Source organism: Cetorhinus maximus, chromosome 16, assembly GCF_964194155.1.
Source record: "Cetorhinus maximus chromosome 16, sCetMax3.hap1.1, whole genome shotgun sequence".
NCBI lineage: Eukaryota > Metazoa > Chordata > Chondrichthyes > Lamniformes > Cetorhinidae > Cetorhinus > Cetorhinus maximus.
This window is the reverse complement of record NC_135894.1, coordinates 42,649,025-42,673,400: the sequence shown is the minus strand read 5'-3', so window position 1 is coordinate 42,673,400 and position 24,376 is coordinate 42,649,025. Positions and strand designations below refer to the sequence as shown.

The 24,376-nt window shown below is 41.2% G+C and overlaps 1 protein-coding gene across 1 annotated transcript in view; it reads left to right on the top strand.

Annotated features, from left to right (window-relative positions):
- Positions 1–24,376, top strand: part of sytl5 (synaptotagmin-like 5) — a 129,967-nt gene that overhangs the window by 95,320 nt on the left and 10,271 nt on the right. Inside the window, exons 8-12 of the mRNA XM_078559769.1 lie at positions 1,768–1,885; positions 3,512–3,618; positions 7,562–7,660; positions 17,450–17,628; positions 17,836–17,938. Of these exons, the coding sequence (XP_078415895.1) occupies positions 1,768–1,885; positions 3,512–3,618; positions 7,562–7,660; positions 17,450–17,628; positions 17,836–17,938 (606 nt within the window). The remainder of the gene's footprint in view (positions 1–1,767; positions 1,886–3,511; positions 3,619–7,561; positions 7,661–17,449; positions 17,629–17,835; positions 17,939–24,376) is intronic.

Sequence of the window (24,376 nt, the reverse complement as noted above, 5' to 3'; positions counted from 1 at the left end):
TAGATGTAAAATCCAGCGCTCTGATTAGAATCAGTTAAATCATGCGTTCGGCAGATGAGTTGTAAATACACTGTTGCCTCAACCTAGTTCTTGCTGGACCAATCAGAAAGTTTATAGGGTTTGAAGAAAATATACTGTACCAGAAACTTTCCTTGCTCTTTGAGAAATGACTTCTGTCTTCTTAGACTTATTAACATGGAATAGTGTGCCACCTAGCGAATTAACTCCTGATTGATCTGGAGGATTCAAAGCTGATTTATTTGCTGACTTCATAGGGAATAGAATTATCATGAAAACGGGTAGAAAAAATAAAAGAACTTCAGGTCAAGTCCTAAAATCGGACATGAATGAAAAGGGCAAATTGAATGGCCATTCCTTGCTCTGACATTCTTTTGATCATAATATTTTCTCTTTCCTATCCCATGTGAATTCCAAAAGAATAAAAATGAAAATATTTATTCCACAAAGTGTGAATAATGTTTTCAATGAAATTGATCAAATTGATGAATTTTCCTCCCTCTTTTTCCCTAGAAACTGCAACTCCCTACCTGGTAATGACACCATGGCCAAGAGGCCCCCTCTGCTACCTCACACACTGGCCAGTATCAACATGTCATTATTTGGCATCTGTTGGTAGCACTCTCACCTCCAAGTCAAGAGCTTGTGGGCGCAAGTAGACTTGAGCAAAAAATTCAGCCTAATGCTCCAGTATCGTAGGAACAGAGTGCTGCACTATCAAGGTGCTACCTTTAGCATGCGGTGTTGAACAAAGGCCCTGTCTATCCTCTCAGGTGAATGTAAAGATCTCCTGGCATTATTTTGAAGACAATTTGGGATAATTGCCCCATGTCCTGACCAATATTTATACCTCAATCGACATCACTATTCTAGATTATCTGCTAAATATATTGCTTTCTGTGAGACCTAGACTAGGATTTTCCGGCCCCATTATGGCAAGACCCATCGTGGGAGAGTCGGCGGCCCAGCCAAAAGTCCATTGACTATCGGCAGGACCAGACAATTCCAACAGCGGGTGGGGCAGGAAAATCCCATCCCTTGCGTGCAAATTGTCTGTTACATTTTCTACAACAGTGACTATACTTTTAAAAAGAACTTTCATTAGGTTGTAATGTGCTTTTGAATGCCCCGACATCATGACAGAGGCCATATAAATGCAAATTGCCTTTATGTGAGCCTTGATTGTGCCTAAAAACTATGAAATTGTGAAGGTTATCACAACCAAACCCAAAACTGTTTTCATTCAACATCTGCTATTTAATGGTATAAGCAGCACCCTTGAGATCTATGTTGGTATTGCTCAACAACGGCCGGGATTTTCCAGTCCAGCCAGCGAGACCGGAAAGTTTTGGAGAGCAGCCAAAAGTCCACTGACTGGGCAGGAATTTCCGGTTCCATTGCTGGCGGAACTCTGAATTTTGATTGTCAAAAAGGAACAACAAAGAGATAAATGCCCCTGTGTGCTGTTTTGATTTAATTATTAAAACTTTTCCTCAATACTGGAAGCCAATGCTAAGCTTGGCACTGGGAATTGTCATGGGAATTGAGCCCTCACTTGTTCTGAGGTTGTGTTCCATGCACCTCCCTACGCGTTGAAAGTATCTTTTGAGATCGGCAAATAGCATTTCCGATTCTTCAAGACTGGCATGTTGATTTATAAAAGGGAATTATAAAAAATATAGTAAGGTGCATTAAGTTTCTTTCAACAAAACTTATTTGAATTGATTGACATGTTCTTTTGATTGATAGGCAGAATCTTCAGAAAGTATTCACACTCTACCAGTGAGTAACAGTGTGCCTGAGGATCTGGCCAGACGAAAACACAATATGCCTACAATAGCAATTTCCAAATATTCCATTTCATCAGGTGTGTGTATGTCTCAATGCTTTTCTTAAAAATGCAGCGGTTAACAACTCGTTATTGCACTGCTGAAGCTATAGGTTCAATTCCCAAGCTGTTTCATTAACTTATCAATCCTTGGCTGAGTTTTAAGATGGGAGTTGTGGGTCATTTCATTTGAGTAAAATGTCTCACCTCCTGCAGAAAAAAGCATGAGAGGAAAGGACAAACTGCAGTGATGCATGTATTAAATGGTTTCATGAAACTGATGATAGTCACTAGGCTAACTACATCTATGGTTTTAGTGTTCCCCATACACAACGACCATATTCTAGCAGATATTAAACTAGGACAAGTTTGTGTGAGTAAATATTTCCATTTCACCCTAGAAAAGTCACATTACTGCTAATCGAAGGGCAAGTAATAGGATAGCTGATACAGTTCTTAAAACATGGGGCGGAATTTTACAGCCTTGTCACGGCGGGGGCTCGGCCATAAAATGCGGCAAGCCATTCAAAAGTCCATTGACTTTGGCAGGACTGGAAAACCCCGCTGGTGGGAGAAGCCGTAAAATTCCCCCCAAACAGTTCCAATGAGGACTACCCTAAGCAATGATCCTCGGTTCACCCCTCACATGGAAAACATAGTGATCATAAATGGAGACCTGGCCTAACCTGCAATGCCCACATCCCATGACTGAATAAATAAAAAACCACCGAAACTGTACCCTCCATCACCAGCAGAACTAGGACCCAGGTGACATGGAGGAGCTGACTTCCTAGTTTATGTTACTGGCAGAGAACCTCACACACTAGAAATACGTATCCATTAATGAATAGAAAATTGTAAACAGTGCACCCCAGTTTTCCAGTTTGCCAATGGCTGAGTCCCCCACTGATTATGCAAATTCAGAAAATTACCCCCCAATTTCTCAGGAGATGTGGGCAAAGCAATTAAAAGAAATGCAACCTTTTCTTGGTAGGGTGGTGGCAAATCATAGGCTCCACAGGAAAAGAGTGTGTCTTGCTTTGGAAGTCTATTCTCTCAAGCAATATACTTCGGTCTAGTCAAGCACAGTTAAATACCTTCTGTCCAAGACAGATTAAAGGCCTGACGTACACCTGAATATTAATTCACCCTGTTCAGAACATGCCCACTTAACAAATCCTTAACCAGCTTTTCTGCTCTAGATAACTCATTGTATAAAACATAATAATGCAGTTCTCCTGCACAATTTCTTGGCACGTGCACAGAAGAGAGAGCTCATAAAGCATGGGCACCCTGAGAACCACACACATGGGAATATAATTTTGCTTGCTCAGAAAGCAAGTGGTTAACAACAATGCACTCCCAGTTATCAATACTCCATGATATATGTCTTAGCTCATAAATTCTCCTCAACATGACGCTCTGTTAAATGTGAATGCCACCTGGTGCAAGAACTTTACTTGGATGTTTGCTGTGATGTTATATTCAATGGGAGGGCAAAGCCATGAAACAGGCAACATCAGCATGGTGATTTCACCTTCTAGCCTAAAGCATACTCTAGCCAGTCAAGGTGATGGTGATGTAGACTTTCAATACATTTTCTTTGTATAAGGTGACTTATAACCCATTGTCTTGCCACATAATATTACTATTTCTTTGGTACAGATCACAGTAGATCTGAGTTGGACCTGAGTGGATCCTGCACGTCGGGGAATGAAGATTCCATTAGCCTCAGGAGTAAATCTGTACCTGGAGGTCTCAATGAAGCCACGGTGAGTTGAACACATTTATGGGTTACAGTTGCTTTTAATATTCTTAAATGCAAAGTGACATGAGTGTTTCTCGCAAATATAGAAACTAAAATAAAGCTATTGATAGGTTAAAAGCTCAGGCTGTTCAGATCCATTCCAACCATTGAGCAATAGCTGGTGTTCCCCACGGCACAAATTTCCCCATGCAGGTTGAATTCAATTAATTATAGTTAATGCAAAGTTTTTAATTATTTTGTATTTGTATAGAAAAGCTTAATTATCTGTGAAGGCGGCAGTACTGTTAAGATAGAGGAATAATTTAATACTTTTTAAAATAAGTATGAAATAACTTTTGGCTAGCTAACCAATGACTGCGGTTTTGTGTTAAGTATGTAATGTGGCAGTTTAAGGGCCTACAGCCTAGTTTCTTAGTGTCTGGAATAAGATAAAAGAATAGAAGAATTTTTTGAACTGTAAACTAAATGTAGAGGGTGATAAAGCAACAACATGAATAAATATTTTTTCAAAAGATACCGTCCTTTATAAAACATGAGTCCATTAATTGTGCAATATTTGAGTTGATAGTGAAAAAAGAAATGACAAAATGGCTTCCAGTTGTGTCCTTGGTTACTGTATCCTGCACAGTTAGACCATAAGATACAGGAGCAGAAGTAGGCCACTCAGCCTATCGAGTCTGCTCCGCCATTCAATGAGATCACGGTTGATCTGATTATCCTCAATTCTACTTTCCTGCCTTTTCCCCATAATCTTTGATTCCCATACTGATTAAAAATCTGTCTATCCCCGCCTTGAATATACTTAACGACCCAGCTTCTAAAGCCCTCTGCGGTAAAGAATTCCACAGATTAACTACCCTCTGAGAGAAGAAATTCTTCCTCATCTCTGTTTCAGTTAGGTGACCCTTTACTCTAAGATTATGCCCTCTGCTCCTAGGCTCTCCCACAAGGGGAAACAACCTCTCAGCATCTAACCTGTCAAGCCCCCCTATGAATCTTATATGTTTCAATAAAGTCGCCTCTCATTCTTTTAAACTCCAATGAGTACAGGCCCAACCTACTTGACCTCTCATAAGAAAATCCCTCCATACCCGGAATCAACATAGTGAACCTTCTCTGGACAGCCTCCAATGCCAACATATCTTTCCTTAGATAAGGGAACCGAAATTGTTCACAGTATTCCAGGTGTGGTCTAACTAATGCCTTGTATAGTTTTAGCAAGACTTCCCTATTTTTATACTCCATTTCCTTTGAAATAAAGACCAACATTCGATTTGCCTTCCCTATTACCTGTTGAACTTGTATGTTAGCTTTTTGTGATTCATGCACAAGGACTCCCAAATCCCTCTGTGCTGCAGCCTTCTGCAGTCTTTCTCCATTTAAATAATATTCTGCTCCTCTATTCTTCCTGCAAAAGTGCATTACCTCACATTTCCCACATTATATTCCATCTGTCACTTTTTTGCCCATTCACTTAACCTGTCTGTATCCTTCTGTAGACTCCATGGGCAGGATTTTACAGTCGGCAAGCGGTAAAATGATGCAGGATGACACCGGGCGGAGCCCCTGACGTCATCCCGCCCCATTTAAATTTTCAGGAAGAAGGGCGGGGGCGCAGCAAAATCATCTGCGGGCCCGCCGACCTGTCAATGGCCACTTGAAGCCATTTACAGGATCAATTAAGCAATTAAAGGACCTGCCCATCCAACCTTAAAGTTGGCGGGTCGGCCAGGAGCCCTGGCGGCAACTAGAAAAAACATGAAACCTCATCCACCGGCGTGATGGGGTTTCATGTATGAATATTTATTACAATTAAAAATTGTAATAAAATTGTTATGGAAATTATGAACATGTCCCAACTCATGTGACATTGTCACATGAGGGGACATGTAAGGGGTTTTTCTTTTCTCTATTTTTAATATTTTTAAAAGCCGAAGCAATCTCCCTGAGGCTGCACTTAGCCTCAGGGAGATGAGTGCGCTCTTTCGTGCGCATGCGCAAAAGAGCGCACTCTTGATTTTAGGGAATCCCCCCCCGCCCACACAGGGAGCGCATAGCGCTTCCCGGCAGACATCACGCTGGGTGGGCCTTAATTGGCCCGCCCATGTAAAATGGCGATGCGGCCCCGATCGCTGGCGGCAATCGGCGCCGCGCCCACCCGCAATTGGGTCAGGCCTGCCTGCCCAACGAATGGAAAATTCAGCCCCATGTGTCATCCTCACCACTTCTCTTCCCACCTATGTTTGTATCATCCACAAATTTGGCGATAGTACATTCACTTCCCTCTTCTTAGTCATTAATATATATTGTAAATAATTGAGGTCCCAGCACTGATCCCTGTGGCACTCCACTAGTTACAGGTTGCCATCCTAAAAATGCCCCCCTTATCCCAACTCTGTCTTCCATTAGTTAGCCAATCCTCTATCCATGCTAATATACCACACCCAACACCAAGTGCTGCTATCTTATTAAGTAGCCTTACGCGCAGTACCTTATCAAACGTCTTTTGGAAATCCAAATATATTACATCTGTTGGTTCCCCTTTATCTATGTTGCTAGTTACGTCCTCAAATAATTCTAATAAATTTGTCAGGTGTGATTTCCCTTTCATGAAGCCATGCTGAGTCTGCTTGATTATATTATGTAATTCTAAATGCGTACATCCTTTATAATAGACTCTAACATTTTCCCAATAACAGATGTTAAGCTAACTGGCCTATCGTTACCTGTTTTTGTTTCTCTTCCTTTTTGAATAAGGGTGTTACATTGACAGTTTTCCAATCCTCTGAGACCTTTCCAGAATCTAAGGATTCTTGGAAGATTACTACCAGTGCATCCACTATCTGTGTAGCTACTTCCTTTAATATCCTAGGATGCAACCCATCAGGTCCAGGGGACTTACTGGCCTTGAGCTCCATTAGTTTCCCTAGTATTTTTTCTCTAGTGATTGTTATTGTATTTATTTCCTCCACCTCTTTTGTCTCTTGATTATTTAGTATTTTTGGAATGCTATTAGTGTCTTCTACCATGAAGACTGAAGCAAAGTATTTATTCAACTCCTCTGCCATTTCCTGATTCCCCATTATTATTTCCCCAGCCTCATCCTGTAAGGGGCTTATGTTCACTTTTGTCTCTCCCTTCCTTTTCATATATTTAAAGAAGCTCTTACTGTCCATTTTTATATTACGTGCTAGTTTACCCTCAAAATTTATTTTCTCCCTCTTATTTTTTGGTCATCTTTTGTTGGTTTTTAAAACTTTCCCAATCCCCTGGTTTACCACTAATCTTTGCCACATTGTATGTCTTTTCTTTTAATTTGATACTATCCTTAACTTCCTTGGTTAGCCATGATTGATTTATTGCCTTCCTTGAATCCTTCTTCCTCACTGGGATATATCTTTGTTGAGAGTCATGAACTATTTTCTTAAATGTCTGCCATTGTTCACTGTTTCATCTGCTAAAATCCTATCCCAGTCCACTCCAGCCAACTCTGCCCTCATTCCTTTGTAATTACTCTTATTTAAGTTTAGCACAGTTCTTTCTGACCCAAGTTTCTCACTCTCAAACTGAATGCTAAATTCTACCATATTATGGCCACTGTTTCCTAGGGTATCTTTTACTCTGAGATCATTAATTCTCGCTGTGGTGGCTCTATTCTCTGTTTAAAGCAGAATCAGTATCAACATACTACTTACCTATGCTGTACCCAAAGTACTGCACTGAACTTTTCTATATTAATGGGATGTAAGAGATTAAGTAATGGTGTGGGGTTTTTTTCAACACTGGGATAAGCAGAATGGGTCAGTGTGATTTTTTTCTGGTCCTGTCCATTCCTGTGTTTATGGTATACAAAAACATGTTAAAAAGTAAAACATTTTGCATAAACGACAGCTTTGGAATATTAGAATAACTCCCCTATGCTCACTGTGATATTATGTGATTTTTAGGATTACCTTCAGGAGGAGGAGGAAGAAAATATTGATGATTTGGTATCAATGTATCGCCCAAGCAGTGGTAGGAGCAGTCTGGGAAGTGGCTTATCTATAGTAAGTCTTGAGTAAATGTGATATCACTAATTTGGCACAAATAGTCATTGCTCATGCATGTCTCTTTAATATTATTAGAAAGCTTTAATTAGATTTTGTAGCATTTGGTGTATTTCCTGGAACTTAAGCATTGTTAATGCTTTAATATATTGGTGTGGTGAACATTAAGTTGAATGGAGCAATGGTTTAGACAGTGTCTTTTCACCTCTAGGAATGAGTTAAATAAAGTGAAAGTCTCTTCTGTTTGCTGGCTATAAAGACTGTAAAATGTGTTTGGACAGTTATTAAATAAATGGGAAAAAATGATGCACTATACATTCGGGGTTGGTCATCTTAGGTTGAGGCAGAGCAGAAGGGGATTTACTCTGCACCTGACTGTGCTGTGACTAGTTCAAGGATTCTTGATGCCTGAATTGGGTTTGCAATCCCCAGCACTGGAGCTCTGAGTGCTCCCTGTGCAGGCGGACGGGGGCGTGGGGATTCCCTGACTCCGGGTCTGTGCTCTTTCGCGCATGCGCGCAAAAGGCTGCAGAAATCTCCCCAGTGCATTTAAATAAATAAAGAATTGAAAATACTTAAAGACATGTCTCCTCATGTGACAGTGTCACATGAGCTGGGACATGTCAATGAACATTAATTAAAATATTTATTTAATTTATAAAAACTTCATGAAACCTCATCCCGCCTGTGAATGAGGTTCCATGAAAATTGCGAAGGCTGCCTGGGCTCTTCGCCTGCCTGCCAACCTTAAGGTTGGACGTGCAGCTCATTTAATTGATTTAATTAGTTTTAAGCAGGCCTTAATAGGCCTTTGACAGTCGGCTGCACGCCCGCCGAACTAAAAATCTAAATGACGTGCGGTGACATCGGGACGCCTGCCTAACGTCACCGCATGTCATTTTATGCGTCGGCGAGCGGGCCCCGCCCCCGCTCACCGACCGTAAAATTCTCCCCTTGGGGTATTGGTGGGGCCTGCCAGCCAAGGCCCAGCGAGAGACTTATGGGCGGGTTTCAGAGGCTGTGGAAGGTGGGCTGGGGAATGGTGTATATGACCTAGTGGGGGGCCACAACCCATGAAAGAATAAATAACCCACCCCACAATTAACTTTTGAAAATGAATATTGTGCACTAGTATGAATAAAAATTCTGCAACTATAAGTACAGATTTATTTTACATGAAAAAGGAGAATATTCTGCTAATGATTATACATTCTCATTGTTCTACACTTTTCACAGGATTATGTACCAGGAAAAATGCACATTATAATGAGTAATATGGTTCATTTTGATGTAATACCGTGAGCAGGAATTTACATCCCGCTTGCGGGCGCTCGCTCGACCCGATCGGGCGTAAAATAGTACGCGATGATGTTGGACGAGCGTCCCGACGTCATCACATACTTGCGCGATATTTTGGTCGGTGGGCACACACAAGTGTCGGCAGCGCGCCCGCCAACAATTAGGAGGCCTATTAAGGCCCTTAATCAATTAATTTAAAGCTCTTTATCGCTGCCCGTCCAACCATACAGTTGCGGGGGTGGGGGGGGGTGGGGGCAGGCGAATCGGCCAGGCGGCCTTCGGATTTTTTTGGAAACCTCATCCACAGGCGGGATGAGGTTTCCAACAAAAAATTTCTTTGAAATGTTTTGACGTAATTTTTATCACGTTTACGTTCATGTGAGTGAGTTCTGTGTGGGGACATTTTTTTCACATTTTCATAATCTTTATTTCTGATTTTACAATTCTTCAGCTCTCTGAGGCAGCTCCCTGCCTTCAGGGAGCTTTCAGTGCGCACTCCTCTGCGCACGCACAGACTTTTGCGCTTGCATTCCTCCCGCCCCCACCCCGGCAGCACTGAGTTTCTCAGCACACCTTTCACGCTGGCTGGCTGTTAATTGGCCGGCCAGCGTGAAATCACAGTCGGGGGGCTGATCGCAGGTAGTGGACTGTTTTCCGGTCACTCCCGGGACCGCCCGCCGCGCCAGCCCAACAACCTGAAAATCCTGCCCCATGTGTTTCTGTAACAGTTGCTAGATGATTGTATGGGCAATTTATGCAATCAATACTCATTACGATAGAGTGGGCTACATTCAATTCTGTTCTTTGATATTATTCACTGGTTTGCAGTTTTGGAAGAGTGATTTGTAAAAATATCACATAAACAGAATGAGGAATATAATATGAAATTTTAGAAAAGACTGCAATGTAAATACATGGAGTTTTATAACTGTGTCAGTATATGTGGATGTAGATCAGTAGATCTAGATCTATCTGCTGAAGTCTGTTTGTTTACTTATGTAGTTTCATGAATAGTTCATTTGGTTTTTTGCTGCTCGCCCCCTCTCCTCCCTCTTACCCATAAATTTTGCCGCTCTAGGCAAAACCGCCTAGTTTGCCTAGTAATTGCACCAGCCCTGCACATAACAAATCTAAAAAGCATCAAAAGTATATTTTTTTTAATAGTAACATCCAAAAGTAAAATAAGGATATCATAAAAGAGCAGAATTAGCAAAACAATTACTTGAAGTTTCTTAACCTGCTGTTTTGGTGGAAGCAGACTGAGAAACAGAGGGCAGAATTTTCCCCCCCCATTGGGGGGGAAGTCGATGGGTGGGTGCGTGCAGGCGCTCTTCCGATTGGCGTCCCCTATCCGAGTCGCAGCGCCATTTTGCATGGGCGGGCCAATTAAGGCCCACCCAGCGTGATGTCTGCAGGGAAGCGCTATGTGCTCGCTGTGCAAGCGGGGGGAGTGCCTAAAATCGAGAGGGCGCTCTTTCACGCATGCATACGAAAGAGCGCACTCATCTCCCTGAGGCTAAGTGCTGCCTCAGGGAGATCACCTCTACTTTCAGCAATATTAAAAATAGAAATAAAAAATTCCCTTACATGTCCCCTCATGAATTGGGACATGTTCATAATTTCCCGTCGGCGGGATGAGGTTTCATGTTTTTTCTAGTTGCCGCCAGGGCTCCTGGCCTGCCCACCAATTACTTTAATTGATCCTGTCAATGGCCTGAATTGATAGGTCGGCGGGCGCGCAGTTGATTTTACTGCACCCCCGCCTTCCTGAAAATTTAAATGGGGTGCGGTGACGTCATCGCGCGTCATCTTACACGTTGGCGAGCAGGCCCTGCCCCCGTTCGCCGACGGTAAAATCCTGCCACAAATGTACTAATGATTATCCAAACAAATTATGAACACATCAGCCAGATTGCTGAAAAACTGCATTAAAGATCATGAGAAACAACATTGTAATAAAGTAAACGTTTGTGATAAGAAATGACAATACCGTTGATTATATCTTCTAAGAATTTCATTCTTCCTTGAATTTAATACACAGCAATTACACTGTTGATAATTGAAAGTAATGACAGGACAATGGGAATAAAGTTGAAGAGGAATTTAAAGGGCATATTGTGATGCAAATGCTTTTGACTATGTACAAGGTAAATTCTTGATGATTCAAAATCACAGGTTCCATGGAGCTTATAATAATGCTAGTGATGAAATTTTTGAACTTTTTTCAAGATGGAAGAATAGGTGAGATTTAGCGCATGATTTTATTTGAGAAGACATTTTGGCAAGATGCTATAACCTCTTTCAAATGCTGCCATTATATCATACAAGTAAGATAGCAAATTAAAATTGTTTGTTGGAGGAAATTGTTGCATTTTCAAATGAATTGTTATGCAAGGTATTTTTACAAACAAATATTTCACATTAGAAAAGGATGCAAGCAATTCATCTATCCGCTCAAAATAAGTGTATTCCATTGTTAGCACAAAGTCCCACTGGGCTTCTGACTGGGAGAGGTTTGTCATCATTCTCAGCCAAATGACGTAACTTATAACCACGATGAAGATGGGAAGAAAGAGAAATATTTTTGTAAATTTACACGATTGCCAGAATTGGTAACAAATGGGTGATCAGAAAGTCTGAATGATAGTATTGCATTTATGTAACACCAAACTTTTGCCATTAGGTTTCATATTCCAAACTTTCCTTAAAAATTATTTTCTTTACACAAGAAAACTTACCTTTATTCTTCACCTTATGTACAAGATCTAATTACCTGAGATATTTGTGTGTTAATTCTTTTTGTTTCAAATTGCTCTTCTAAATGTGTTAATGTTAGAAATCTTCCCTGTGTGCAAATGCTCTTTCAGTGGTGTGCTTCTCACTAGCAATCTGCAATGTCTTTGTATTTTTCTTCAATCATTGCCCTGTCCTGTAAAGCATTGCCAGTCAAGCTCTGACAAGAAGTGGACATTCCTTAATGTACCAGATCATGACGCAGAAACCGTGAGTTGCTTTGCTTGCAGATTTATTAAGGCAATTTTTCCTTGCTTTTATCTTCACAAATATATCTTTAAGCACAGTGATTTGCATTTTGGATGACAAACAGTAAGGTATGTTTATTAACAATGTCCCAGCACACAATCTTTTTTGATACATCTTTTTCTCAATCGGCATGTTCTGAGAATAAAAGCTGCTCTTTCTGGTACATAAAATGAGGCCTTTACAGACAGAAAAGGTTAACATGCTCCCAGTACTCTGCAGGTTGCAAGATCCTATTTCCTATTCAACTGATTGCTGAAATGCCAAGTAACTCAGATACTCTTTATCATTTTAGTAGTTAATTGCTGCACAGTTCTGCAGACCTTTACAGATCTCACATTATTCCATTGGTCATTTTAAGCAATTACATTATTTCACAAAAAGGTTATGAACAGCCCTATTTCCAAAAAAATGTGAGTCAATGGTAGATCCCCTTGAGGAACTACACAGCAAAAGACTAACCAATATAAGAGATAAATGGTATATGCCATTGTTTTGCTTAAACAATTGAACATTCCTCTAGTGTAGTTTTCTTTCTTTAGCAGTTTTCAATCACATAGAAATACATTTGAATTGAATAAGGTCCTGTAGAAACTATTAATGATTTTATGGAGCAAAACATCTGTATTCCAGATGCTGTTACTTGATTACCCAAAACTCAAGCAGTTGGATTTTAAACAAATTGATACAATAAGATCAATGCTGAACTTTGCCATTATGATAGACTAGTTGACTATGAATGAAGTGGGAGGTGTTGGCAGGTTTAAAAGTGGACAGATCTCCAGGTCCAGATGATTTGTGTCCCAGACTGGGAGGGAGGCAAGAGAGGAGATCGCAGGGGCTCTGACCCAAATTTTTAATTCCTCTCTGGCCACGAGAGAGGTGCCAGAGGACTGGAGAACAGCTAATGTGGTTCCGCTATTTAAGAAGGGTTGTAGAGATAAGCCAGGGAACTACAGGCCAGTGAGTCTCATGTCAGTGGTAGGGAAACTTTTGGAGAAAGTTCTGAAGGAGAGTATCTATGTCCACTTGGAGAGGCAAGGTTTGATCAGGGATAGTCAGCATGGCTTTGTCAGAAGGAGGTCATGCCTAACAAATTTGATTGAATTTTTTGAGGAGGTGACCAGGTGTGTAGATGAGGGTAGTGCAGTTGATGTAGTTTATATGGATTTCAGCAAAGCCTTTGACAAGGTCCCACATGGGAGACTTATAAAGAAGGCAAATGCCCATGGGATACAGGGTAATTTGATAAGGTGGATTCAAAATTGGCTTAGTTGTAGGAGGCAGAGGGTGATGAATGAAGGATGCTTTAGTGACTGGAAGCCAGTGTCCAGTGGCGTACCACAGGGATCTGTGCTCAGTCTCCTATTATTCGTCATTTATATAAACGACACATAGATGACTATGTGGGGGGTAGGATTAGTGAGTTTGCGGATGACACAAAGATTGGCCGGGTGATTAACGGTGAAGTTGAGTGTCTTGGGCTACAGGAAGATATAGGTGGGATGGTCAAATGGGCAGATAAGTGGCAGATGGAATTTAACCCTGGAAAGTGTGAGGTGATACACTTTGGAAGGAGTAATTTGACAAGGAAGTATTCAATGAATGGCATGACACTAGGAAGTTCTGATGAACAAAGGGACCTTGGTGTGTGTGTCCATAGATCTCTGAAGGCAGAGGAGCATGTTAATGGGGTAGTGAAAAAGGCATATGGGACACTTGCCTTTATCAATCGAGGCATAGATTACAAAAGTAGGGAGGTCATGTTGGAGTTGTATAGAACCTTGGTGAGGCCACAGCTGGAGTACTGTGTGCAGTTCTGGTCGCCACATTATAGGAAGGATGTGATTACACTGGAGGGGGTGCAGAGGAGATTCACCAGGATGTTGCCTTGGATGAAACATTTAAGTTATGAAGAGAGGTTGGATAGACTTGGGTTGTTTTCGTTGGAGCAGAGAAGACTGAGGGGTGACCTGATCGAGGTGTACAAAATTATGAGGGGCATGGACAGGGTGGATAGGGAGCAGCTGTTCCCCTTCATTGAAGGGTCAGTAATGAGGGGCATAAGTTCAAGGTGAGGGGCAGGAGGTTTAGGGGGGATGTGAGGAAAAACTTTTTTACCCAGAGGGTGGTGACGGTCTGGAATGCATTGCCTGGGAGGGTGGTGGAGGCGGGTTGCCTCTCATCCTTTAAAAAGTACCTGGATGAGCACTTGGCACGTCATAGCATTCAAGGCTGTGGGCCAAGTGCTGGTAAATGGGATTAGGTAGGTAGGTCAGGTGTTTCTCACATGTCGGTGCAGACTCAATGGGCTGAAGGTCCTCTTCTGCACTGTGATTCTGTGATTTAACAATCAAGTAAGCCTGTGAACTAACATTAATGTGCACTGTTGGCACGGGAATAGGGCATAAACCTGTATGCTACAACTAATACCCCTCTCTGCCCTCATTCATATTTTAATAACCTTAAAGCTAAAAAGATAGCTCAGAAATCAAAATTTGAAACTGTTGAGAATTGACCTCTAAACCAGAAATTTGAGTTTCAGTCCCATGTTCTACTTATTTGAATGAATGATTTTTGCTATTGGACATTAGATGACAGTCCAAAGCATGGGGGCTTCCCCTCCCAGTGAAAGGAATAGCTTCCACATACTTTTCGAACAATTATGGAAGTACGTTCACTGTGATTGCAGAATAGCTTGCAGGTCTAGACACTCAGCGCCATGAAAAATAGAAAACTTCTGGTGAAGGAGGAAGTCATTTGGCCCACTGTGTCTGTGCCAGCCAAAAAGAGCTATTCAGCTTAATCCCACTTTCCCACTCCTGACCTATAGTTTTGTAGGTTACAGCACTCCAAGTATTTTTTTAAATGTGATGAGGGTTTCTACCTCTGCCTTTTAGGCAGTGAGTTCCAGATCCCCACCACCCTCTGGGTGAAAAAACTTCTCAGGCCCTTCTTATCTAGTCCATCGTAACTTTATGCACATGAATTAAATCTCTCCTTAGACCCCTCTGTTCCAAAGAAAACAACCCCAGCCTATCCAAACTTTCCTCATTACTAAAATTCTCCATTCTTGGCAACATCATCATAAATTTCCTCTGCACCCTCTCTAATGCAATCATGTCTGATTGTAGAGACCAGAACCATATGCAGAACTCTAGCTGTGGCCTAACTATAGTGTTTTATACAGTTCCAGCATAACCTCTGTACTCTTGTATTCAATGCCCCAGCTAAAAAAGTAAAGCATCCCACATACCTTCTCAACCACCTTTCCTGCTACCTTCAGGGATCTGTGGACATGCGCTCCAAGGTCCTTCAGTTCCTCTACGCTTCTCAGTATTTTACCTTTTATTGTGTATTCCCTTGCCTTGTTTGCCCTCCCAAAATGCATTACTTTTCACTTCTCCAGATTAAATTTCAATCACCAGTCTCTTACCTACCTGACTAGTCCATTGATACCTTTTTAGCAGTCTACAGTTTTCTTCCTCACTGCCAACCATGTAGCCAATTTATGCATCACCTGTAACCCCAACATTTAAGTCTAAGGCCGGAATTTTCCAGCCCCTCACATTGGCGAGATCTTCCAGTCCCTCTGATGCGAATGGAGATTTCAGTGGTTCACCGGCCCCACCACAGGGGAACCCATCGCTGGGGAGGGCTGGAAAATTCCAGCCTAAATCATTGATATATCCCACAAAAACGTCAACGACTTAGTGCCAGACCTGCAGAACCTCTTTGGAAACAGCCTTCCTGTCCCACAAATACCCTTTGTTTCCTGTTACTGAGTCAATTTAGGATCCAATTTGCCACTCTCTCTTGGATCCTTTAGGCTTTTAGCTAAAATCGATATAAATTACATTAAACATGCTATCCTCATCATTACCACCTGAAAAAATTCAATCAAGTTAGTCAGACACGACCTTCCCTTCACAGACCCTTACTGACTTCCCTTATTAGTTTGTGCCTTTCTAAATGACCATTTATTCTGTGTCTCCGACTTCTTTAGAATAATTTACACACCACCGAGATTAGACTGGTTGGCCTGTAATTATTCGGGCTAATCCTTCCTCCATTTTTAAACAGTACAATGTTAGCAGTCCTCCAGTAGCACACCTGTAGCCAGAGAGGATTGGAAATGATGGTCAGAGCCTTTATTTCCTCCCTTGCTTCTGTTAGCAACTTGAGATGCATTTCATCCAGGCCTGGTATTATCTACTTTCAAATATGCTTGAGCCCTTAATATTTTCACTCTCACTATACTTATCCAATTTAATCTTTTACACTCCTTCTCCTTACTTACAATGTCAGCATTATCCCTCTCTTTTGTGAAGGCACGGTCCCTTTCTACCCTGTCTGTAATTATTTCAGCAGCATCCATGTGTTACTTATTTTATATCCTGTATGCAGTACTTTACACTTGGCTGTATTAAATTTGATCTGAAATTTATCTACCAACAAACTTATTTCACCCAGCCACTCTAATTTCTGAGTTGCTTCTTCAATTCTGCTACTTAACCCAGTTTTGTATCATCAACAAATGTAATCACTTTGCACTGCATTTCTTAATCAAGCATATTTATGTAAATAGAAGCACCAATGACAAGCCCTGGGGGATCTAACTCAGCATGTCCCCACTCCCACCACCACCTGTCTCTGCCCCCCCCCCCCCCCCCCCCCCCCCGCCGCACCCCACCCCACCTCACCTTCACATAAAGCCTCTAACAAACGTCGTTGTTTTCTACCGATTGAACAGTTTCTCATGAACTTCCGGAATTTACTCTGAATCCCCACAGAGTTTTGGTTTCGCTCGCAGCTTTTCATGTGGAACTTTGTCAGTTAGCCCTTTTAAGCTTAAGTACATTATGTCATAAACTTTATCCAGCAAAACGCACCATAAAGAGTACAGTGTCACTAAGACACCTTGTAGGCAATCATTGTATAAATAAGCAAACTGTTCAGACTTGACTCATTCTTTTAAAAAGACAAATACATCAGTGTGATCACTTCAGTTGTTGAAACCAGAGGCAGGATTTTCTCGCTAAATCATACCTACTTTGGGATAGTCTCATAATTATTTCATGTTAAAGCTGAAAAAGATTTAGATCTGGTGCTGTGTGACTGAATATTGAGGATAAGCAAATGCAAGTAGATCTTTTCACTCCATCCATATATGATCAAAAGCAATCTTTATTGTAGCTTTGTTTAACAGTCCCAAGTTATTAAAGTTATTTCTAGAAATTAGGAATATCCGTATGATAAAAAAGCACGTGTAAAACTGGAGTTGTGGTATGGCCTACCTCAGTCATTGAGTAAACAATTATAGTACCAAGGTTTACCTGATATTTCAATTCATCCTTGGTGTGACTGAGCACTAGGTGAAAGGATGATAAACGTAAACCCCCACGTATAATATCTGATCTGTTTACACTGTTTATTTGTTTCTTCTTGTAGACCAGCTTAAATAGTATGATGAGTGTCTACAGTGAAACAGGAGACTATGGCAATGTGAATATCAGTGGAGAAATTCTCCTTACAATCAATTATAGCTACAAAAGTGGGGCGCTAAATATTACTGTGAAGGAATGTCGCAATTTAGCAATTGCAGATGAGAGAAAGCAGAGAACTGATCCGTAAGTATTATTTTCCCTTTTTGAAGAAATCGACTGGCCTTTAAACTGAAGTAATCATCAGATGCTCTGTAGCAGTAGCAAAATCCTGGTAGCTCTCCTTTAGCACATTAAGCATCACAGAGTAACTTCATAATGCTTATTTGCTCAATTTCAAAGGTGTTTATTGTTGTATATCAGAACTGATCAACTTCTTTATTTCACCTGCAGCTATGTTAAGACTTACCTCCTCCCAGACAAATCTCGTCAAAGCAAACGCAAGACTAAGCTCAAATCCAACACAACAAGTCCAGTTTACAATGAAACATTAAAGGTTTGTCAATCTGCTTTTTTTCTCTGAGTAGTCAAATCATCAACCAGCTCCATTAGGAAGCTCTTCACTCTCCAGTGTAATATACAATATAATTCAGTGCAGAATATTTGGACTCTCTTTGTTGTTTATTTGTCTCACCTCTGGCTGACTGCACTAGGATTTGCCCTTAATTATTTTAATTACGAATTTTAAAATTCATTGACATCACACCTATTTAACAGGCATCAAGCTGCCCATTATTCCCAGTGGAAGTAGTTTATGGGCCCCCTAACAGTAGTTATAGCACTGGCCAGAGCACTTAGTAAGAAGTAAATGCCTTTGTTACAAGCTTCAATATAATAATAGTGCAGTAATTGTCAAAAAGACTGGCAAATCAAATGGTAGCCTGGAAGATGAGTTTGTGGAATTCTTCCATGACAGATTCCTGGAAGAATACATTGTGGAACTAACATAAGAACATAAGAACCAGGAGCACGAGTGGGCAATTCAGCCCCTCGAGCCTGCCCCGCCATTCATTACAATCATGGCTGATCTCATTTCAGCCTCAAATCCAATTTCCCACCCTCTCCCTATAACCTTTCAACCCGTTACTAATTAAAAATCTGTCTATCTCCTCCTTAAATTTATTCAGCATCCCGGCATCTACTGCATTCTGAGGTAGTGAATTCCACAGATTCACGACCCTTTGAGAAAAGTAATTCCTCCTCTCATCTCTGATTTAAATCTACCACCCCCGCATCTCTGGAATCAATCTAGTGAACCTCCTCTGAACCGTCTCCAGTGCAACTACATCCTTCCTCAAGTAAGGGGACCAAAACTGTGCACAGTACTCCAGGTGCAGTCTCACCAATGCCTTGCACAGTTGCAACAGCACTTCCCTATTTTTATACTCTATTCCTTTAGCAATAAATGTCAAAATTCCTTTTGCCTTCCTTATTACTTGCTGTACCTGCATGCTAGCTTTCAGCGATTCATGCATGAGGACACCCAGATCCCTCTGCACTGAAGCATTCTGAAGTTTCTCCCCATTTAAATAATAAGTCGCCTTTTTATTCTTCCGACCAAAATGGATAACCTCACACTTATCCATGTTAAACTCCATCTGCCAAATTTTGGCTCATTCACCTAACTTGTCCATGTCCATTTGTAAATTTCTTATTTCTTCATTGCAACTTACTTTCCCACCTATTTTGGTGTCATCTGCAAATTTAGCTATAGTACCTTCTATCCCTGAATCCAAGTCATTAATATAGATTGTAAATAGTTGGGGCCCAAGGACCAAACCCTGTGGCACCCCACTAGTTACAGCTTGCCATCCAGAAAAAGACCCATTTATCCAGACTCTCTGCTTTCTATTGGTTAGCCAATCCTCTATCCAAGCTGATATATTACCCCTAACTCCGGGTGATCTTATCTTGTGTATTAATCTTTTGTGCTGCACCTTATCAAAGGCCTTCTGGAATCTAGATATACTACATCTACAGGATCCCCATTATCTACTTTGCTTGTCACATCTTCAAAGAACTCTAGCAAATTAGTCAAACACGATTTACTCTTCATAAAACCATGCTGGCTCTGATGAATTGCATTTTGACTTTCCAAATGCCCCACTACTACTTCCTTAATAATGGATTCCAACAATTTCCCAACGACAGACGTTAAACTAACTGGTCTATAGTTTCCTACTTTCTGCCTCCCCCCTTTTTGAATAAGGGCATTATATTAGCACTTTTCCAATCCACTGGAACCTTTCCAGTATCCAGGGAATTTTGGAATATTATAGCCAATGCATCCACAATCTCCGCTGCCACTTCCTTTAAGACCTTGGGGTATAGGCCATCATGTCCTGGGGACTTGTCACCCTTTAATCCCAATAGTTTGCTCAGTACTTTTTCTCTAGTGATGGTGATTGTTCTAAGTTCCTCCTTCTCTATATCCTCTGCACTACCTGTTACTATTGGGGTGGTACTAGCGCCCTTCACTGTGAAAACTGAGGCAAAATATTGATTAAGCATCTCTGCCATTTCTGCATTCTCCACTATTAACTCCCCAACATTCACTTTAGCTACTCTCTTTCCTTTTATATACTTGTAGAAGCTTTTTGCTATCAGTTTTTACATTTTGCACTAGTTTTCTTTCATAATTTACCTTTGCTATTTTTATTATTTTTTAGTAACCCTTTGTTGATCTTTAAAAGTTTCCCAATCTTCCAGCCTGCCACTGACCTTTGCAATTTGGTATGCCTTAGTTTTTGCCTTTAAGTTATCTTTAACTTCCTTGCTTAGCCAAGGATGCTTTTTTCCCCCTCTTACTATCTTTCTTCCTCATTGGAATATATTTTACTTGGAAGGAATTGAATATCTCCTTAAATATCTGCCACTGTTCATCAACTGTCCTACCTTGTAGTCTTCCTGCCCAGTCCACTAGGGCCAAATCTGCCCTCATACCTATGTAGTTACCTTTATTTAACTCCAGAACACTGGTGTGGGACTCAAATTTCTCACTCTCAAATTGAACTTGAAATTCTATCATGCTATGATCACTCTTCCCTAGAGGATCCTTTACTATGAGATCATTAATTAACCCCATCTCATTACACAAAACCAAATCCAGAATAGCCTGCTCCCTGGTTGGTTGCACAACATATTGCTCCAAGAAACAGTCTCTAATACACTCTATGCACTCTCCCTCAAGGCTACCCTTGCCAATTTGATTAGTCCAGTCTATATGCATATTAAAATCACCCATGATTATTGCCATGCCTTTCTTACATGCTCCCAGTATTTCCTGGTTTATACTGTGCCCTACTGCTAAACTACTGTTTGGGGACCTATAGATTACTCCCACCAAGGACTTTTTTCCCTTGCTATTTCTTATTTCTATCCAGACTCTATGTCTTGCTCTCCAGTGCTAATATTATTCCTCACTATAGCACTGATCTCTTCCTTTACTAACAAAGCTACACCACCTTCTTTTCCTTCCTGCCTATCCCTCCAAAACACTGAGTACCCTTGGATATTCAACTCCCAGACCTGTTCTCCCAGTAACCATGTCTCAGTAATCACCACCAAATCATACCTATTTATCTCTATTTGCGCTGTTAACCCATTAGTTTTAGTCCGAATGCTACGTGCATTCAGATACAAAGCCTTTAAGTTTGCCCTATTGTCAATTTTCCCTACTCTTATATGATTCTTTGGTGCAATATGGTGTTCACACACTCTGTTCCTTCCTTTCACCTTTTGATAGCAATCAGCCTCATCACTAACCTGCACTCTTACCCTCTCCTTAAACTAGGGACAAAGCTACTTTAGATCTAGTATTGTTATAATGAGGCAGGATTAGTAAGTAGTTTCATAACAATTGATCCTCTAGGTAAAAAGTGACTATAATACAATGCAATTCTATTTTAAGTTTGAGGAGGAGTTTAAAAGGAGTTGAGGCCTGGGGCATATCAGCCATGATCTTATTGAATGGCGGGGCAGGCTTGAGGGGCTGAATGGCCTACTCCTGCGTCTATTTCTCATGTTCTTATGGAAGCGACATAAATGAGTCCCAAACAAGAATTTTAAACTTAAGCAAGACCATTTACATATGTTTCTGGGGGTGTGGTGGGGGGGAGCCGGCCAAAGTTGATTGGGTAAATAGATTAAATGAGATGGTGGCAAATATACAGTGGAAAACATTTAAAGAAAGGATTCAAAATGTTCAACAAAAATACATTGCACTTAAAAACGAAAACTCAGCCAAAAAAATCCATCCATGGTTTACTAGGGAAATTAAGGATAATATCAATTTAAAAGAATAGTTGCAAAAAATAGTAGTAGGCCTGAGGTTTGGAAGATTTTTAGAATGCAGCAAAGGGCAACCAAAAAGTCACTAAAAAGGGGGGAAAAAGAATGAGAGTAAACCAACCAGGAAAATAAAAAACAAATTGTAGGAGTTTTTGTAAGTACGGAAAAAGGAGAGTCGCTAAAATAACCATTGGACCCTTGGAGGCCGAGTCAGGAAAAATTATCATGGGGAATGATGAAATGTCAGAGACAAATATTTAGTGTCTGGACCAAAGTGGAAGACACACAGTGGCCCAGATCTTCCGAGCAGCGGCAATGATAGTTGGATTGCCACTGCGCTTGGAAAGTGCCCCAACTCGATCCTGCTGCAGATTTCTTCCAGAGTCCTCTGAACCCAGCCTACACAGAAATGCATAGTGCATCATCCCTCAGGGAACTAGGTCAGAGCACAGTAGAGTCAGGGAAGACAGGACATACCCCTATTTACAGCACTAGTTGCCTTGTGGTAAGTTTACAGGTCCAGTCTTAATGTTAGTAAATGGATGAGTAAATGGGTAGATGGGTGAGTGGGTAGTCGGGTCGGGGATTAGTTGGGTCGGGTCTGGAGAAGTAGACTAGGGGTCATCGGGTGGTCAGGGAGGTAGCCGGGTAGGGAGGATAGTTGGGTCAGGGGTAGTCAGGTGGTCGGGCGTAGTTGGGTTAGGTTGGGGGTAGTTGAGGGGTGTAGTTGGGTGGTTGGCGGGGTTGGGTAGCTGGGTCAGGTTGGGAGGATAGTTGGGTCAGGTGGAGGGGTAGCCGCGTGATCGGGGGCGGGTAATTGTGCAGTTGGGGGGTTAGAGGGGTAACTAGGGAGTCGGTTGTGTGGGTGTTAAACTAGGTTTTAATTTGTCTAACATTTCCTGAGTAGCTATTCAGCTAAGTGCCATGGAACCTGTATGAAGTCTCAGACTCCAACTCAGAGTCAAAGACATTTGAAGAGGATCCTTGGGAGCAGGGGAATTGCCTATCAGAAATTGAAACTTCCCGGGCAATTCCCACATTCCCGCAAGTCAGGACTTCCGCAGGATCCCAGCACACATCTGCAATCATACAATCGGTCTCTGGCAATTTGGAGACTGGAAGATTTGACCTATTAGATACCAGAGATAAAGGGTAACCAAGGGGCTAATAAGAGTGAGGAAATTAAAGTTATTAATATCAGCAGAGAAAACTTAAAGGACCAAAATCCACCAAAACCCAAGGATCTGATTACCTCGCCCTTGGGTTCTAAAAGAGGTAGCTGCAGAGATAGTAGATGCACTGGTAATGATTTTGCAGAATTTTATAGATTCTAGAATGGTCCCAGCAAAATGGAAGTTAGCAAATGTATCAACGCTGTTCATAAAAGAAGAGCAACAGGGAACTACAGGCCAATTAGCCTGACATCAGTCATCAAGAAAATGCTGGAATCTTTTCTTAAGGAAGTCTTAACAATGCACTTAAATCACATCGTGATCAGACAGAGTGAACATGGTCTTACAAAAGGGAAATTGTGTTTGACAGACATAGTAGAGGTTTATGAGGCTGTATCTCATTGGGTAGATAAATGGGAGCCAGTAGATGTAGTACACCTGGGTTTCCAAAAGGCATTCGATAAGGTGCCACACAAAATATTAATGCACAGGATAAGAGCCCATAGAGTTGGGGTAATATATTTGATGGATGGTATATTAACATACAGGAAACAGAAGAGGGGTAAATAGGGCATTTTCAGATTGGCAAATGTTCAGGTTATGGCATCTGATTGAAAAAGTAAGTGAGTTGTTTAAAAAGATAACTGCAGTTCAGACTTGAGACAAAAACTATGGCTTTATTCAGAGAAGATCAATTAAAAAGCTACAGACATTGTGATTCTGGTGTTTTCTAATCCTGGAGAGTTTTTCTGCACCATACATAAAAATAGAAATGTAAAATTGCATGCTGGTACATGAATAAATAAAGTTTTAAATTGGAGATGCATTTGATTAAATGAGGATCTTGCACACACTCCCTGTCGGCCAAACTTTTCTTTATGTTGAAATAACTGGCTTTTGATTCTATATATGTACAAAAATCATTGAAGGTGACAGGACAATCTGAGAGAGCATATGGCATCCTAGGCTTTATCAAATAGGGGCATGGAGTACAAAGACAAGGAAGTTATGTTAAACCTGTATAAAACACTGGTGCAGCCTCAAATTTAGTTTTGTGTCCAGTTGTGGGCACCACTTTAGGAAGGATGTGAAGCCAGTAGAGAGAGTGCAGAAAAGATTCACAAGAATGGCTTCAGGATGAGGAACTTCAGTTACATAGATAGATATGAGAAGTTGGGAATGTTCTCCTTGAGAGGAGAGTTGATAGAGGCATTCAAATTCATGAGGGATCTGAGCAGAGTAGGTAGGGAGAAACTTCCCATTCGTGAAGGGGTCAAGAACCAGCAAGCACAGATTTGAGGTAATTGGCAAAAAAAGCAATGGCGACATGAGAAAAACATTTTTACGCAGAGCGTGATTAGGATCTGGAATGTACTGCCTGAGAATGTGGTGGAGGCAGGTTCAATCGAGGCATTCAAGAAGAAATTGGATTATTATCTGAAAGAAGGAATGTGCAGGTCTATGAGGAGCAG